The following is a 19470-nucleotide window of genomic DNA, read 5'->3' on the forward strand; positions in this document are numbered from 1 at the left end:
TGTCAACCTGCCTGGGAATGGGCCCTAAAGACTGCAGGATGGGCCAGAGGGCACCTGGCCTCTAGGAGGCAGCACCGTGCCAGGGCATGCCTGGCTCTGGGCAACCAACCCTGACCAGGGTACCTACTACGTGTGTGGGGCTCCCCGGGCCTGAGGCATTCCCCAGTGGGATGTGATGGAGGCAGTATGGGTGGGAGGCGTGTTCCCATCACAGAGTTTATGTAAAGATCCTGCAGAGGCTTAGCAAGTCAGGAGGCTGTGAGATGGTGTGGCCAGGGAGACCAGTGAAGCAGATGGGGGCTAAGACTCAGGTGTTCCCAAACACCTGCACTGAGAATAACAAGTGAATGCTACTCAAAGTACCTTCTAATTGGCAACTCTCAAGAACAATTACTGTGTGCAAGAAAGGTAACATAATGATGGTTCGTTTAAAATACACTAAAATTCAGACAGGATTTCCCTAAAATAAACATTGACTTATGGTATGTGATATTTTTTTCCCTGTTCTGGTTTGTTTGTTTGTTGTACTTTTTTTGTTTTGAGTCCATATTTCTGGATAGCAGGCTTACTTCCTTCATGGCGGATCGGCTCTGGTTTGGTCCATATCCAGACCCACAGAAGAGTTCTGAGCTGAAGAAATCAGAAGCAACTTCCTACCATGAAGTTCAGATATAAAATCTCCCATTTAATCTTCTTTGTACAGACCATCCAAAGGATTCCTACCCTCAGAGCAGGCTCCCCACTGCGAAGGGCTCTGCTCGCGCTGCGCACAGCAGGCAGGAGGCAACGCAGGGGCTGTGGTGGGAGAGCCCTTTCTGATGACCAGTAGACCCCGTGGCACAGCAGCACCTGTCACGTAAGTGCAAGGTTGACACACATGGGAAGCAAACAAAAAAGCAAAATCCCTCTTGAGATTCCCTAACAATCATCCCAGTGGTCTCCTTCATTTGAATACTGACTTGTTGAGCTGTTCCTGACATGCAAGGATTCAGCTGAATTAACAGATTCCAGAGCAATTTTTCAAATTCCAAAAACTAACTCTTGTTATAAACATCACCAAGAAACCAGTTGGTAGCATTTTGCCCAGCTAAATGCCCCTGGACGCTAAAGACCCCGCTGTGCCCTCTGACTCATATGAGGGCCCTGGCTTCATTGTGACATCTCCTTCCCTGCCAGGGCATAAAAAATCAGAAAAAGGTTACCCTAAGCAAATAGAATATAACCAGAAATATTTCAGATTTCTGAATTCTACTCAGACGAAACTAAAATGCATCATTAATTAGTGGGAATAAAACTGCAGCAAGGCGGCTACAACAGACTAAAGGCACAGGCATAACGAAGATGAAGACTGTTCGCGGGCGTAGATGCAGCGTGGGGAGCCCAAAGCTCAGCCTCTGAGGACAGAAGCCGTGAGCTGGTCTCATGGGCAGCCACTCGGGCCAGCTGCCCCGCACAACGTGGGCTGCTGCCGAGCAACTATGAGCATCACGGGCAAGACCAGCTTCCCGGGTTCCTGCTGACCCCCGGGCAAGTCGGGACAGGACACTTGAGTGGATCCTATGAAACTCAACGATGTTGTTATATAGCTCTCTGGCTGTGCAGCTGCAAGCACACGCCTCATCCTGCCCCTCTGATTTGTGTGCTGAGGAACTCGTGTGCTCTGGCTGCAGCTCCTCTTTGTAAGCAGTGGGAAGGCACAGGGTCGGAAGGGCCTTGTATGGGTGGGTGAGCTAGGTGGACACAAAGGAAGGCCGAGGGGGTGGAGGCTGCTGCTCACTGACTTTGGAAGATGTCGCCCAGCATGCCTTCTGCACAAATCTGACGGCCACAGAAGTCCCAAAGAGCTGCCTCCGGCCACAGGATAGATACATCAGACTCATCACAGACCTGCGCACTACCCATTCGGCTTGCAACCCGTGTGCAAGATGGAAAGTTCTTAGGGGTTCTTTTCCTCAGATATCAAGGACTAATTAAATCCTCATCACTACCTGCTAATTATTCAAACACTATGGGATTACACTTGGGAAGTCCCTGCTGGCACGCCAGATGAAAGGGTTAAATAACCTCTGTTGATCTGGAGACCCCAGCGCTGGCTCGGGCCTTCAGGAGGCCACCAGCATGGGCATGAATATTTAACCAGGCACCACTGTGAAAATTAAAAGGGAATTCAATTAAAAGGTTTTCAAAAAATTAATTCTGACCTCTCTACATCTGTCCAAATAAATAAGCCTTCTTTCAATGTTATCACCTAATTGCTAATCCAATAAGCTAGAAGGACATTTGCTAGTTTCATTAAGCTTAACACGTTATAGGGGCTAAAATGTGACCGTTTAATGTTAATAAATCTTCTTCTTTATCTCCGCACTCTCCAAGCCCTCTAGGAAAGCAGAGTGGCACATTAATAAGCATGTGCTATTATCTCCTTGAATTTAAGATACATATGGTAAAGATTACGCATTAGGGAAAAAACTGATCTGGTCCTCCTGCAATTGTCTTGCACATTTTAGTTTTGCTACTTTCGGGCTCTCATAGATCTTCTTCCAGTGCCTGAGGGAGCCTACTTTTTTTTCTTTTTTTCAGGTTTTTTTTTTCTGGCATGGTAATTTAATAGCTTTTCTATTTGAACATAAAGTCTGTAGAGAGAAGAGTTTAAAATAAAAACTAATAGCAAGTGTGTCACTACAGAATACCAAAGTTTTGACCTTTTCCCTTTTAAATTTATGTTAGTAATGAAGGTAAGACCAAAGAATTAGAACTAATTTTCTTTACTCAGTAAGAAATCCCAGTAGTGCAGCGGAAAATCGAGTTTTACCTGGAGAACAGACGACAATGCAGACGAGGGGATGATGCTATGAGAGGAAGGAAGGAGGCTGCCGAGCAGGGCAGTCCCCCTTGGCTCCACGCTGGGACCGTGCTCCTAAGGGACTCCCACGGATCAGCGCGAGAGCTGCCCGATTACTGCCGTCCATGGACATCGTCGGGGAGTGGGGAGGCGACTGCTGTCCTCTGAGAAAGCATCAGGGTAAAGGGGACCCCACACGGAGGGAAGCTGCCTCTTCTCTGGCTGGTGCACCTGTTCCTCAAAGTGTGTCTTCAAGAGGGAGGATCCCCTAAGGGACACTGCGGCCTGTGCACGGGCTATAGGATTTGCTAGTCTGGCTTAGCCTCACTTATCTAGAGCAAGTAAGTACAAAAGGAACTGTCTGGCATCATGGCCACTGCAGCATATTGGTTCTTACCTCGCCTGTCAGCGGCTAGGGTTTCTTTTATTCCTAAATACAGGGAACATATGGTAAATGTAGGGTTATAATTGAAGCCAAATTAAATTTTCAATACACGGGAATCACCTTGAGGAATCTTCTAGCACAAGTTTTGTTGGAATTATCTTACACTGTGTGTGCAGTTGGTAGCACAGCAGAGGATTATAGACAAACATGCACATATATTTTTACTATTGCATTAAGGTGACTGTCATCTGCCAGCGAAACACCTGATGAAATATTAGTAGGCATCAACTAACCCTTGTGCCTCAATTTTAAAACACATTAATAAAGCCACTTCCTAAAAAAATCTCAGGTACTCCCATTTACAGGCTGGGAAATGTCCTCTAGCTCCCCGGTCATTTCAGAATCTGAGGTTTGCTTTGCCCGCACAACCCATGAAAGAGGTGCACACCACAGCCCCGGTGCTTTCCACCAGGAGAGGAAGAGGGGAGGAACGGCAGGCTGCTAGAAACCGGCACAGACTCGGAACACCCCCGAGTGCTCGGTCATGACAGCCCCGGACCGTGCAGACCCCTGACCTGCTAGAGCACTGCCTGCCAGCAGAGGCTGTGAGAGGCTGCACCGGTTTCACCATGGAGAAGGCCCATGACGTAGACCAGTCTGTTTAAATGACCAAGTCCAGCTGAAGCCGCTGGCCTCATTGTCATCACATTTCACTTGCTGCATTTTAAGATTACTTAAACACGCATCAGATGGAAAGGGATGGGAACACTTTTCAAGGGTCTGGCAGGGACTGCCTCTTCTCTCTGCTGAGTAATAAAGGTGAAAATGGCAGGACTTCCAGATTAGGGACTGGTGCCCCTTCAGAGTCTGCAGCATGGACTCACTCCCACTGGTCAGAGCGAGACTTCGGGGCAATGGTGAGGGTCAAACTCAGTCACAAACGTCTCCACCTTTGTTTGGGGCCTGGACTGAGGAGGCACTTAGGGCAAAACACCTGCCCCTTTCTTTCCTTTGTCCTCCGCCTCCCTGATCCAGCAGCCCAGCAGACACAAAACTCAGAAGGAAAGTGAGAATGCCCGTGTGCCTGCTGGGCACCAGTGGGCGCTATGCACACTTCCCTCTTGGCCACGGGACTGGGGCTGGAGGAGCAGCCAGCACAGAACCAGCCTCAGTGGCAGTGGGGAGTCTCCATCAGCCACTGGCACGGGGCTGCGGCTTCCAGGGTGCGTCTCAGCCCGTCAGCACCAGCAGGGCTGGGGGACTGGTCCTGGGCACAGCTTTGAAGCACCACCCTAAGCCTGGGAATTGGCACCCTAGGGGGCAGGCCTCTGCAATCTGTTTTAACAAGTCCTCCAGGTGATTCGCATGTCCTCAGAAGATTAAAAACCAGGAGGCTCCACTACTGAAATCTGCAGCCTTGAAGTTCAATATAGAAAATGCATAAAGGTTTTCAGAAATTGAAAAATTCATTTTACCGCCAGTAAACATTCATCTCAACACTCCCAGTAAACATTCATTTCAGCATAAACATGTGTAGACAGGATCAATCCATTTTTCATTTGGTGTTCCTTCCTGAATAACATGCTTCTGAGTTTCTAACACATAACAGAGCTTAAACCCAAAGTCAGTTATCCCCACTACAACTGCTACGGAGACAGTCATGAACACAAGGGCTCTGGAAGAACCCTTTACCCAGCAGCCTCCGGGCAGGGCCAGTGTGAAGGAACAGCACAGCCCTGGGACTCAGGGTACTTGCACGAGCCTTGACCCGCAGGCACAGCCCCAGGTGGTACAAGAAATCCTTGGTCCGAACTGATCTGGATTAAAATTAGACCATTACCACCACCAAGAGCTGCTTAATGACTCAAGGGGATGAAGAGGTCAGAGAGAGACAAATGAAGGCCTAAGGTTTCCACCAAGGCATCAGCCAGCCAGCACATTGCAGGTGAACGGGCAGACTCTAGCCGAGCACCCTGGTCCCACAGTCTGCGGTGTGGGTCAGCAGCTGGTCACATCCTCCTATGACCTCAGTGGTCCTGCTGGTTCTCTGATATGCCCAGTCAGCTCCAGGTCTAAGATCTCAATGATGTAGTATAAGGTTTAATCTTTTACTATTAAATATTACAGAACAACCAGATATAGACACATTATGTTTTACTTGATTAGGGATGGTATACAAATTAAATGATGCCCAGTCCTCTCTAAACTACGTGCCTGGTGCTGTGTGGACAGTCTGCAAGAACGCCGTTCTCCTTTCTCCGTATTTGGTGTTACAAGTTGACTTGTGTATCTCTGACATGTGACAAGGGAATACAAATCCCTTGTAACAAGCCTTGGAGGAAGCACAAGGGTGCGCCCACTTGGAGGCCTTGCAAGGACAGAGTGTGAGAGGTACTTTAGATGCAATGAAGACTAACCTCTTTCCTGTGGCATTGGAGACTGGCTCAAGGCAGGATGGGAACTGGATTCTGATTGGCTCCCAGCTGGCTGAGGAGGCATCTGACTGCCTGTAAAACACAGGAGGAAAAGGGGCATGGGAACCCTTTGCATTAATACCGCAATTATGCAAAACCAAGATACAACTACATTTTTTTAAAGGTCGGCTCCACACAAAGACATAGTTCAGACAGTAAAATATTTAATCTTTTCCCCCTGAGGAATGAGGAGGAAACATGAATCAGCATATTTAGCAAACACCTGCTGAAAAGTTCAATTTGTTACTATAGAACCCAAACTCACAGGGGTGTTGATCTATAGTTGAAATCTGCCTGCCATGTACTTAACCAGATCCAAGGCTCCCCCAGAGGAGGACACTAGGCACCTACCGAGGCAGCGTCAGGTGCCAACAACTAGTCGCTGAGAACAGCCACAGCCACAGTCCTCAACAGATTCCGAAGGCAGCTTCACAACTAGTCAGGGATGCAATGCAAAGCTGGAAGGCCTGTACAGTACTGACCGCACTGCTGTCATTACGTGCTGTTTGCCCACACGATGAATCAGAAAAGGAGTGCTCGTGTCTCTCCTTTTTTTTTTTTTAAAGATTTATTCATTTTATTACAGCCAGATATACACAGAGGAGAGACAGAGAGGAAGATCTTCCGTCCGATGATTCACTCCCCAAGTGAGCCGCAACGGGCCGGAACACGCCAATCCGAAGCCGGGACCAGGAACCTCTTCCGGGTCTCCCACGCGGGTGCAGGGTCCCAATGCATTGGGCCGTCCTCGACTGCTTTCCCAGGCCACAAGCAGGGAGCTGGATGGGAAGTGGAGCTGCCGGGATTAGAACCAGCGCCCATATGGGATCCCGGGGCGTTCAAGGCGAGGACTTTAGCCACTAGGCCACGCCGCCGGGCCCCCGTGTCTCTTTTTAAATCGATATTGCTAATATAGCAATGGCATCTATTTCATTTCCATTAATATATCTTTTGAGGATAATATAAGGGTCAGGAATTGTACCCTTTGCTTTTTTAATTCCTGTTAGCATGACAGACACTTAGTAAATCATAATCCAAGAATGAGTTAAAGGAAAAGAACTGTCATCTACAGGAGAGAACAAGGGCTTCGTGGAAGGCAAGGGACAGGGGCTGAATCACTGGAGGCAGTGGTTTCTGACTCAGGTCGAGATGCGTTTCTAAGACTAAAAATACAGCAGAGTTAGAAAGGCAGTTGAATTTAGCACAATCCCTAAGGCACCAGTTCTCAGGGCATGGTATTTCACTTTCTACTTTGTGCCTTTGCCACAGTAAATCACACGAAGCACACACACACACACGTACATAAATACACACTGCAAGGGTCGCTGGTGGGCAGTCCTGTGGCTCTGCTGCATCAGGCTAACTGCTCCGACCCTGCAGGCCCTACTCTCCCAGTTACGTCTGCTGTTAACAAGAATCCCAACTCGGGGCTCGGCAGAGTGGCCTAGTGGCTAAGGTCCTCGCCTTGATCCCATATGGCCGCTGGTTCTAATCCCGGCAGCTCCACTTCCTCTCTGTCTCTCCTCCTCTCAGTATATCTGACTTTGTAATAAAAATAAAAAAAAAAATAAAAATAAATAAATTAAGAATCCCAACTGAGTAGAGAGGAAATGGACACCCTGCCAACCAGCACCAATTCAGCCCGTGAAGGTCATGACGCACAGGACACAAAGCCTGGTGCCCATGATGCAGAAGGTGCGAGGTGGCTCCTCGGTCATGCCGCCAGGAGGAGTGCAGTCCGAGACACTCAGGACGCGTGCTCGTTACCAGCTCTATTAATAGTTGAATCTGTGACAGCCAGAGAGCTGGGAAGATGGTTTCCAGTTTAGGCGAAGGGTATAAATAACTGGAGACAGCAGCATGAAATAACTCTCCAACTGCTTTCAGGAGTCGGGCCTCTCCCCTTGTGGGGGAAGGAAATCTTTGCGGTGTATTTCTGGATGTTATTGGGTGTTCAGCATCCACTCCCATGCTCAGACAGAGTGGAAACCAAAGACCTTAATTTACACATATGGAGAATTATGCATTGTGAGACCACTAGGAGTTGCTCGTAGTTTAGAGCTGCAATTAGGAAAAACAGTACCAGTTTAACTATTCATTGAGTGTCATTTACAGTAAATGAGTACCAAATAATTAAACACAGATTAAAAAAAAACAACAACATTGTGGACAAAAACAACTCCACGGCTAAGGGCTGCTGAGTGACATGGCTCAGACGGACAAGCATGGCTGCCTGTCCACTGTGCGGTCACATGCTGTTTATGAATGGCCCGGTACAGTCCACCTAGACGTTTCAGGCCTTCAGCAGCTTAGACTGATTTGAATGACATCACAGGGGAACCAGCTGCACGGGGACAGTCAGTGCTGGCACTGCAACGCTCACTCCTGTGTGACAGGCTGGATTCACAGACTCATGACAGGAAACACCAACAGTGATTCTGTGTTAACTCCGTGCATGCCCCGAGGCACGGCTCTCCTATGCAGTACTTCAAGAGCAAATAAAAGAGGCTGTTAAGAAAGCCATCCCGATTCACAAAACACTGCCACAGCCACACAGCACCATCTGTTGTCTAGTGAAAGACTGAGACAGACATATATGTATCAAGTTCATTCTGCCTTTTCAAATAAAGACAGATATATCCAAGCCAGTTCAAATTTCCTGCCGCTGTCTCTCTAGCCATAGTTTCCTAACTGCTAAATAACTACGAAGCAACGCCGTCTCCGACACGGAGGCAGGTGGGAGCACAGGTGTGATGTTTGATGACTAGGACACAGATGAGAACAACACAGCAAGCTCCCTGTGCTGAGGGCCCTCCAGGCCAACTGCACTGAGTGAACATGTCCAAAGTTACGCATTCTGTACTACTCACGTCAGTTGCCAGCAAAGCCCTTCAAAGTTCACTGATTACTTTGAAAGAACATTGCCAAGCACAGTGAACAAGTCTAACTTCAGAGAAAATATTTAATAGTGAAACTGAGTTTTAAAAATTCCACATTTCTCCCTTGTGTTTATAATGACGCAAGCACAAACGGAAAAAAATTGCTACAACCAGGAAAAAAGTCATGTTGTGAAGGATGAATTTTGCCATTTGACACCCATGCATTTATTCTCCAAGGACTGTATAAACAACATCATACAAAATGTTGGGGACATAAACTGACAGCAAGCATCTAACCTTGCAGGTTTACAAACCATCCGCCTGAGCCTAAGCTTAATTTTTTGTTTCTTTTTGTTTAACCTCATATCCCTAGGCCCAACCCCTAATGGTAACATCTACAACGATCTAGAGCAGGAACTTATCTAAAGGCCTCCTTTGGATTTCAATGCCTTGTCTTTCCTTATTTCTGTTAGTCTCTTCTCAGACTCCCCTTCTGAGGAGAACTGCTTAGTGTTCGGTGGAAGGCTCTCGTCGGCTGGGCAGCCCAGGGCATCACACACCTCTCGGTCCACTCACTGTTGATATGGCTCTTCCTACGATGCCATTCTGACTGTAAGTGCATCAATAATCACGTAATTATTACTCTTTCGAAGATTTACCTCTATGTTCATCTGAAAGGCAGAGAGACCTTCCACCTGCTGGCTCACTCTCAGAATGGCTGCCACAGCCAGAGTGAACCAGGGTTAGGTCAGGATCAAGGAACTCCCTCCTGACTGCCCATACAGGTGGCAGGAATGTAAGCGGCACATTAGAAGAAAACTGGATTTGAAGTAGAGCAGGCTGGGAATTGAACCAGCTCTCAGATACAGGATGCTGTGGCAAGCACGGTCTTAACCTGCTGAACCATGATACCGGTCCTAATATTATGTTTTTCTTCTTCTTTTTCTGGATCAAGACTTAACTTTTTCTGTCAAATGAGAGACTGTAGGCCACATGTTCTCTGTCCCAGCTACTCAAGTCAGCTATGGTAAGTCATGGATGATATAGAAACAAAACTGTGTAAGTAAACTTTATTTAAAGCAACAGGTGATTGGCTGGAGTTGGCTCCTGAGCTGTTCTTTTCTGGCCCTTATTCTAAATGGTAACATCAGTAAGGAAACAGCACCCAGAAACCCAATAAACATCAAACAGTATTTCCTAAAGACACCAGTGAATATAAACCCGACACATTCCCTGTGTTTGATACGGAAGCTTATACAAACAGATGTCAATGACAGAGCATGGTTAATGTGCTCTCCAAGCCAGATACAGTGCACGATGCACTGGGCTCTTGAGCAATAAAAGCAAAGACAGGCATAAGACTTAACAGGCAGGTAAATTTTACCCTACACTACTACTTGTAGTCTTATTTTTTCAAAACAAATCAAAATTAAAAATGATCAGATGCAACTGCGCAGTTACACTTGACCACTATTGTGCCGCAATGGAAGATTAAAAAAAACCAAGTGAACAAGATCCCCACTTTAATCCTTTCGTGTGGCTGAATATCTCTGGGCTAATCGTAATAACTGAACAAACAACAGCCTCTGGCAAACAAAGCACTACGGCTTTCTGAGCAATGCTGTGCTATATCCACGCCATGCCAACAGGCACAGAAATATCCAGAAGTTCCAATTTCCTGAAGTTGTAGAGGGCAGAAAAGAAGCATTTCTTCTTTCACAGATTTACAGTGCAAAGCCAATCAGCCTAAGATGGGTTCGGTTACCTGGATACTGACACAACTAATCAACACAACAGGCTCAAGCCTGATGACTGACATTACTTCGCTGTGAGAAATTCACTGTCCCTTCTGATTTTCCGAGGTTAACTGACGTTGGACAACAGTGAGTCAAGAAAAGGATAGAGAACAACATCACTCACAGCACACGTCTTGTGTGTCACACGCTCTCGGCTGAAGTGCAGCTGTGTGGTACGGACAAGCTCCAGGAAGCCAGAGCCACACGGAGCATGTGCAGGACAGTGTCCTCTCTGCTCCTGTGCATTTGGGAGTTAGGAAACCGAGATGACAAGTTCCAGGAAACGCGGACAGTTTGCTGCCCAGTCTCCTTCAAGGATCTTTAGGACATATGGGGAGCTGTGCAGACAAAGAAATGTTAACAAACTCCTTGGAAGTGAGAGGAGACAGGCCTATTAGGAAAAGCAAGGGTTGGTGATTTCACATGAATTAAAACACTTGTAGTGGCTGTTAGTGAATCTTGCTAAATGAGGAGTACTTGCAGGCACTTTGCAAACAGTTAATGCCACGGCCGAGTCCTTTCCCTGAACCGGTGTCGTAAGATCAACATGCATTTCAGGGTTTTCAACAACCAGCAATCTCAAACACCACTCTATCCTCTTCAAGGATTCTTGGTAACTTCGGTGAGGAGTTAAGAAGACACATTGTAGGAACTACTGCTACTAAATATTGATGCCTCTTGCACTTCTGCCAGTTATTTAATTCTGCAGCATCCAAAACTAGGCCACTGGGTTGCTTTATGCTAATATATCCTCAAAGAAGTTGGCTCCCGCTCAAAGCTTCAGAGCAAAAATGGGTTTCACCTGCTACCACGTGACAATAGGGACCATCTGGAGGAAACATTTCTTAATTCTGCTAACTTCACTGGTAAGGAAACTGCAACTTTTTACTACGGCTGCATTTCATTACTCCTTTAATTTCTACACAGTATCTTTTATTTTACCATTACAAATAGCAAATAGTATAGGAGTTGGTGTTGTGGAGTAATGGGCTAAGCCTGCAGCGCTAGCAACACACATGAGTGCCAGTTTGAGTCCCAGCTGCTCTACCTCTGATCCAACACCCTGCTGATGCACTTGGGAAAAGCAGTAGGAGATGGTCCCAGCTCCCTAGGCCCTGCTCTCTTGTGGGAGACCAGCCCAAGGGCCTGGATCAGGCCTGGCCCAGCCCTGGCTGGTGCAGCTATTGTGTGAGTCAGAGAGCAAATATAAGACTTCTCTCTCTCTCTTCCTCTTAAACTTTACTTTTCAAATAAATAAGTAAGCCTTAAATGTTTGTGAGTGGACTTGCCACACCTGTGGGAAACACTCAACACCTGTTTGAGTTAGTATCAAACCCTACAGTGCGATGGGGTGAAGGATTTCACTGGCCACATCTTTAACCATCTGTGCATTGCCTAACGGGGTGGAACGAAATGAGTCTGATGCATATATTTAGACGGGTTAGAAAATCGGCAGATTTTGATACAGCACCTTTCTGTCCCGTGTCTTCAACTTCATTTGCTGAAAGGAACAACAATAAAAATACCTTACAGCAACCAACACAAGCCCACTGACACCAACTTCACCTGGATCTGCTTAGGTCTCAGCTCAGCAGCTGGGAGCTTGCAGTTTATGAAGCGGACTCACTGGTCAGTGTGGGGTGTGCGACTGGCATGTCTGCATATTTTAAACAGACTCTCATCCTTTCAGAAGGCATGGTAGGTGGTACAGAGGGCTGGGAGTCAGCTGTCAACAGAGTTCTTGACTGTGACCTTATCTCCCTCTCCACCCTCCAAGCAGGACCGTGGCAAAGCACACCATCGCCTTCCAACTTTCAAGTCAACCCTTGTCTTGGGAGACAAGCCTTCCAGATCAAATGGCTCAGAAGCTCACTCAAAACAGGAGTAGGTTTTCCCAAATCCTTACTCAAGATATAGACACCACTGGTGTGCCATTTGGTGCTAAGAACACAGACAAACCAGTCCTCCACAGGCACATGGTACTTGTATTACCAAGTCATCAAGGGAGTGAGGACATGACCGGCTTCCTGAATGTGACAGACAGCACGGGGACCCCACAGCCTAACGGGAGTGCCGCACCTCCATTCACATCAAGCACACTCCTTGCAGACCAAGGTGCTCAACCAGTCCGCTTCCTCTGGTTTCAACCAAGGGTCTGTCAACTTAAAAACACAGGTGGAGGGCTCTGTGCTTTGTGTGGGTGTGTCTTAGGTTTAAAAGAACAACTTGCTTTAAATATTGTTCATTTAATTTACTAGATTCGAACTAAAACTTTCCCGATTGCTCTTTTATCAAGCAGCAGTGTCCAAACTGCTGTCTTTCCCATGCAGGCCCTTTGGGTAGCCACCATTCCAGAGGACTAGAGGCACAGAACTTACAATGGGCTCCCAAAGGCACCAGGCAAGTTACACAGGAGAACGTAAAAGGCAGAACTGACTCACACGGGTCACTACGAGCTTCCAGTGAAAACAAATGCATTCTCAAAACATGGACGGCAGCATCTCTGCCCCCAACAGAACTTCTCAGCCTGGCTCACTGTTCTGGCCCGGGGAGGCAAAGGGCAGCATAGGACTCCCCCAAGTCTGAAGCTGCCCTGACCGCCAGGTGGCGTGAGCAGCAGCACGGCCAAATCCGTGGCCCACTTGGCGTGCCAGCTCCCTCCAGTTCTGTGGGTTCACATGTTCTCTACTCGCCTGAGGCGCTGATGAAATAAACAGATTGTCTCTGGTGTGGGTATCGGGGTGAAAGTGGGTGAATCTGTGCTGGGGACATCAGCTCCCCCATCTGAGTGCTTGGGGGAGTCTCCACCTCGGCATTCTGCTAATGCGTGCTGGGAGGCAGCAGGTGGGGGCCAGGCCCTGTACTCACACGGAGACTCAGGTGGAGCTTCGAACTCTCTCGCCTTTGACTTGATTCAGCTCTAGCTATTACAAGCACTTGGCGAACGATTCGGCAGATGAACCCTACTGTTCTCTCTGCCTTTCAAGTAGATGAAAATAAACAACAAAGCCAAAAAAAACCTGTTCCTTTGTGGAAAAGTTAACCATTAAATAAAAGACAAAAAAATCCAAAGGAAAGTTTATCAGTTTTACGTGTAAAGCCACAAATGGGAGACAGGAGCTGTGGCCTGGCTGGCAGCAGGAGCTAGTTCTACTTGGAGGAGTGTTGAGAAGTCCAAGGGTATCCCTGGTGCGTATCAGAGGCACACCGAGGGTTGGAAACTATTGCACTGAAGTCTGCTCTTCTTATCAAGACATACCTGAACAAGAGCTGTAAAGCGAGGGGAAGGAAGGAATGCAGCACATCGGCTAAGTGTGTCTGGGACACCAACACACCAACAGCCCACGCTGGAGCACCTGGTTCAAGTCCTGGCTCCAACTTCCTGCCAATGCGCCCTGGGAGGCGGCAGATGGCTCAGGTGCTTGGGTCCTCATCACCCACACGAGACTGGGACTGCGTTCCAGCTCCCAGCTGAGTCCTAGCCCAGCCCTGGCTGTGGCAGGCATCAGGGGGACTGAACCAGCAGAAGAATGAAACACAGTCCGAGCTTCTCTCTTTCAAATAAAATTAGATGCAATTTGACAATTTCTAAGCCCAAGTTCCAAGGTGTGAGTCTGGGAGAATCCAGGTGTGATGGGGAAGTGCATGAGGGTACGTTTCTGCTAAATGGCTGGTGAAAGTGAGCTACATTTTCAAAAATTCGCCAGTTTCTTTTCTGTTAGGAGCATTCCCCAGGCTCTCTGAAGCCCCTGCCTAAGTACACCTGCTCACCCGGAAGTCTGGATCCACGGGGCCCCGCTGTCCGGCGGAGAAGGGGCAGGTCTCAGGGCTGACCACTGCTGCAGGAACGGCCCTGGAGAGGGGACTGCTGCCAGCTAACCCTGCTCTAATCCCCGCTTTGATGTCAGGGACCAGGTGGGGAGGGGACGCCCAATGGAGAGGGCCGTTTATACATCTCTCACCAGGACAAATTAATAAAAACAAAACCTAAATTTCCCCTTCTCTTTTCCCATTCTTATTCCTCCTCAATATTTTTCCTCTTTCTAAGATCCTTTTTTGTTTGAGAAGCTTAATATTTGCCTGCCTTCTGAAGAAATGGGTATAGTGACAGATGAAAGACTTGTATTCATCGGATAATTCAGAGTAAGGGGGAAATCGACTGCTGTGCATTTAAGAGTCTAACAACCTTGCAATTTTGTAGAGTCATTTCCCCCACCCGCTCTTTTGAAGAAATCTGCTTTTATTCTGCTAATAACCAGCCACAGTTGCAGCAGCACGGATCCGATTAGCAGCTCTTACGATACAAAGGGGTGCAGAAGAAAAGCTGTGAACAGGGTTGCCAATTTGTCCACCTGGGCCCCCAGGAGAAAGGTTAGTGGCGGCGCGGCCTGCCCCTTTTTCTCCACGTGGTCATGGCCCAGACCTGACGGGGTGGGCCTTCCACAACCACAGTACCCAGTGCTTTGGGGTTCTCACTGTGGGCCCCAACACCTGCTTACACCTCTACATGCTAGCCTGGGCAGCCAAGGACCAATGCCACGCCTGCAGCGCACTCCTGTGTAGCCATAGAGATTTGTCATGGTTTTCACACCTGAAGGTGAGGGGTTAACAGAAGCCCCGTGCTGACTCTGCGCTGTTTGGGTACACTGGGAGCCTGGGGAATGCAGAGAAAGCAGGGCATGCTTGATACCACGGTGGCATCGCAAGCAACTATTTTTTGGGTTTCTACTTAGATATGGAACAACATCACTGTCTTTATATACATGCTACACACGAGAGCTTATTTTTGTTGTAAAAGCAAGAGTTCTGTACCACTACAGAAAAGTTAGACTTAAACGTTTTAATGTAAATCTAGAAAGTCAAAACACTGTACTAGACTGAAAAAAAAAATCCCTAGGCTTCAGACTGAAATAGCCAAGACATAAGGGGACAGTGCGAGGCCAGAATCATGGTACAGCACGTTAAGCCACCACTTGAGACTCTGGCATCCCATATGGGCACTGGGTCATGTCCTGGTTGCTCCATTTCTGATCCTGCCTCTGATCCAGGAGCTCAAGCGCTCCTGGCTTCAACCTAGCCCAGTCCTGCACACTGTGGTTATTTGAGTAGAGAATCGGCAGGTAGATCTCCAGTGCCCTACCTCTCTCTGTAACTTTGCCTTTCAAAAAATAAATAAGTTCCCTCCCCATAAGGGTATAGCTTTTTGTATTTGAAGGTAATAAGCACACACTTAACTTGCTTGAATTAAGCGCCCATATCAGTGGGTAATCAAACACACATCGCAAGCTGAACAAGGAAACGATTCTGCCCACAGAAGTGCTCCATTTGGACGAAGCTGGTCTCCGGGAGGACCAAGCTGTGCAGCACCAGGCAGCTTGGGACACGTCCTAGAGGGGTGATGACGCCCCTGGGGAGCGCGCTGCAGCCAAGGTGAAGCTAACGGGCCAGGAGCCGCAGGATGAGCAGGTGGCGCCACTGAGGGGAGACAGAGGCCAGACAGACTGGGCAGCATCTCGCGGGCTTGCCTCGGGTTCTTCTCTCTGGCGTCACTTTACATGCAGCTAGTGCACTTTTGGAGAACAGCTTTTTGAGGAAGAGGAACATTTTTCCACGCACCCATCACTTTCAAACGTCAAGAGCTTATTCTGAATGCATGCTGGTGAAGCCCAAATTCCACTCATGCCGACTGGATCCAGGCAAGGACAAATCTCTCCTCACAGTCCATCTGGCTCTAAGTAACTACAGACACACATTAACTCAAAAAGTCCTTCAGCAACAAAATAGCTTGGATTTAGATAGTTCCAGAATTTGCCACAATGTGTATGTGCCACAATTTCAGCCTTCATGATGGATAAGAATCAGGCAGGGTCCTTCCTATGTAAAGGTCTGGTGCTGACTGAAAAAACCCTTACACCACAAGTCCTCCAGGCTCTGGTTTTAAGGAGGAAGAAAGTCAAGTCCTCTCCAGCTGCTTATATTCCATTGCTTATTGAAAAGCTCTCGGGACTGGAATTGTGGTGTAGCTGGCAAAGCTACTGCCTTCAGTGCCAGCATCCCGTACGGGTGCTGCTTCATGTCCCGACTGCTTCACTTTGGATCTAGCTTTGTGCTGGTGGCCTGAGAAAGCAGCGGCAAACAGCCCAAGTGTATGGAGCGCTGTCACCCACGTGGGAAACCTGAAAGAAGCTCCTGGCTTTGGTCTGGCATCTATGCCACTCGTGCCTGTCTGGGGGAGTGAAGCAACAGATGTAAGATGACTCTATCTTTCTATCCCTTCCATTTTTCCGGTAACACAAATAAATCTTCCCAAAACAAAACAAAACAAAACAAATTCCCATTTGGACCCCAAAGGAACCTGAAACATAATTTATTAAAACCCTTGACTGCCTCTTCAACAGCTTGCTGCTTTGTTTCCATTGGAGATCCGCCATTTGCCAGTTTCCTCAGCCAAAAATGTTCTGCCCATGTGCTGCTGTGTGTGTCCGGCCATGTCAAGGGCTGCCTGCCCCACTACCACCGTGCTTGTCTTCAGGCCTCCTTCTTTTGCTCTTGCCCCTAAGGCATACTCTTCACTTAGAGCAAGAAACAGCTTTTAACAACCAGGATTGGACCAAGCCATTCCCTGCCCTCTCAACCTTCAGGTGGTTTCCAATCATAGTTGAGTAAATTCTTAAAACCTAATCATAACCTACTAAGTCCCACATGTCTCAGAGGATCCATTTCAAGAAGCCCAGTGGATGCCTGAAACCACAGATATTTCTATTCTATTCACTATACACTGGTTTTCCATATAGCATGCCTAGAACAGTTTAATTTATAAATCACGCATAACAGATTAACAATGGTCAAACAGGACAACCAGAACAGTATAATAAAAATTATGTGTGTATGTTCCCCCTCAAAATACAACAATTTTGTTCTTGCTTTTGGGAAATCTTGGATTCTTCACTCTGGATACCATCTTGCCTTTTTCTCCTACCCTCCTGCACCACGACCACATGGCATCAGGGTCCCGCCTGTCCTTCCAGGTCTTCTGTGCTGGTACCTCCTTTGGTGTTCAGGAGCGCAGGCCGTAGTGGGCATCATCTGTCAGAACTGGCTTTTGGATGGTGTCCTTCCTCCTCACCAGCTTCTTCAACTCTCCTAGCTTCTTGCTGGGCAGACAGCGCCTCGCTGGTCGTTCCTACATTTTTAGTTCAGACCTTTTCCTGGATCCATGGAATGGTCCCACAGTTGCAGTAAGTGGCTTTGTCACTCCCCTCACAGGATCCCTTGCGGGTGTTCTGCTGCAGGCTCAGTGCTTTCTTCTATAACAACCTGCTGTCAATTGGAATTTGTTTGCTGTTCATGTCTTCTACTTACAAATGTAATGCTTTTTCCATTTTAACTAAGCGCTTATCACATAATCTGGCTGCAACTTTTGCCGACAGAAGTGGGACGCAAAAAATTAGCCTGAGTTTCTTTTTCCTTCTTCACAACCTGATGGACTCGTGCGTATTGTCTTAGCAGATTCCACATGCAGGGCTTTCCTTTCCTCATTTGCTCAAGTGCCTTCACCTTTTCACGAGCAGGAAGCACTGTCTTCACCGTGGCATGACTGACTGCCAGCACCACCGCACTACAACAGCTGACCTTACAACATGACAGGCAAGTGACGAATGGGCAGGCTGCGTGCACACCGTGGACACACTGGACAGAGGGGTAATTCATGTGTTGGGTGGGATGACTTTAATACGTGGTCTAGAATGGTGTCAAAGGAAGATGTGAAGTATACTTATTTTTGGAATTTTCGGCTCCATATTTTTAGACAATGACTGACCATGAGGAAAACCGTGGACAGCGACACCCTGTGTACACTGGCCTGTCTACCCCGTGGCTGACCGTCTCCACCACCCACCGTGCTCCAGGCCCTGGATTCCTGGTACACTCCCCAGCAAACAGCACTGGGTTCTCTCTGCCCGGATCCCCTTTGCCCAACACTCAAAGGGCTTGTTCTAGGGCCAGTTTCTGGGAAGCATCTTCCTTAACCACGGCTACCTACAGAAGCAACCCAATTTCTAATGACACCTGACAAGAAAGAATGTACATTTGTGTATTTCCTGTCTTTCTCCTAAGAAGGTACCTGTCATGAGGACAGCCCCTAGACCATTTGCCTTTAATGCATTTTTCCCAGTTTCTAGAAAGGTGCCTAAAGCACATCAATTGCACATTCGGTATACATTCATGCTGAGTGAATGAAGGAGAAATGGATAAATTAAGGAAGAAAAAGGAGCAACTGGGCCAATCTCCTACAGGACTGTCACGTGACATACCCAGCAGCAATTTTAAAATGCAGTGCGTCTCGTTCTAAAGCCACTGAATGAAGCAGTACATGGGGCATACTCATCAAGGTCACACTTGGCCTTGAGCTATACGCATTAAATATGGCTTGCAAATACAAATGCCTATGTCACTTTCCGTTTGGAAGGCAGAATATCAACATTAACAATTCCTGGTTCTATCATTTATAAACATGCAGATGTGGATTATTAAAGATTAATGCATTTTAGGATTGGTGTCGGCATTCCGTTTGTCTCATGCCGAAACCAATTCTGCTGTTCATTAGTCACTGACAGTCCGTATCACCTGCTATGGGAGCGAAATCAAAGGTGCAAGTGCGAGGATGAAGAAGAAGTGATGCGACTGATTAGTGGGAGACTTAATGGGCATGATCAATCAACACATCATCATAACCCCGGCTCTAGGGTTATCAGAAGATGGCGAAAGAAACACAACACTCTTGGTAAAATGGTTTTGTTCCTCACATTGCTTCTTACTTCCTTTTAGAAAACCCAGTGACATAGCAGAAGTTTTTGAAATTAAATTTACGAACATCTTGACTATAAACACTTCTCACTTTATTATCATTTTCCAAAATGCAGTCAGATGAGTTTCTAAGCATGTCCTTTCTAGGCTAACATGCGGGTATGCAGCGTGGGAACAACCCTCCACTCCGAATCCTTTCTCAGTGAAAACAAAATCCCAGCAGGCCAGTGCCAACAGTGCTTCAAAGACAAGCCACCACTGGCTGGAGATGCAGAACCTCTCAGTCAAG

The 19470-nt window shown here is 47.5% G+C and overlaps 1 protein-coding gene across 8 annotated transcripts in view; it reads right to left on the minus strand.

The window, feature by feature from the left end:
- ARID1B (AT-rich interaction domain 1B) overlaps nucleotides 1-19470 on the minus strand; it is a 370148-nt gene that overhangs the window by 61919 nt on the left and 288759 nt on the right. For all 8 annotated transcript variants that reach the window (XM_058662259.1, XM_058662090.1, XM_004595447.4 and 5 more), the window contains one exon: nucleotides 5645-5734. In XM_058662259.1, coding sequence (XP_058518242.1) covers nucleotides 5645-5734 — 90 coding nt within the window. The remainder of the gene's footprint in view (nucleotides 1-5644; nucleotides 5735-19470) is intronic.

The sequence above is a fragment of the Ochotona princeps genome, chromosome 1 (genome assembly GCF_030435755.1).
Source record: "Ochotona princeps isolate mOchPri1 chromosome 1, mOchPri1.hap1, whole genome shotgun sequence".
Lineage (NCBI taxonomy): Eukaryota > Metazoa > Chordata > Mammalia > Lagomorpha > Ochotonidae > Ochotona > Ochotona princeps.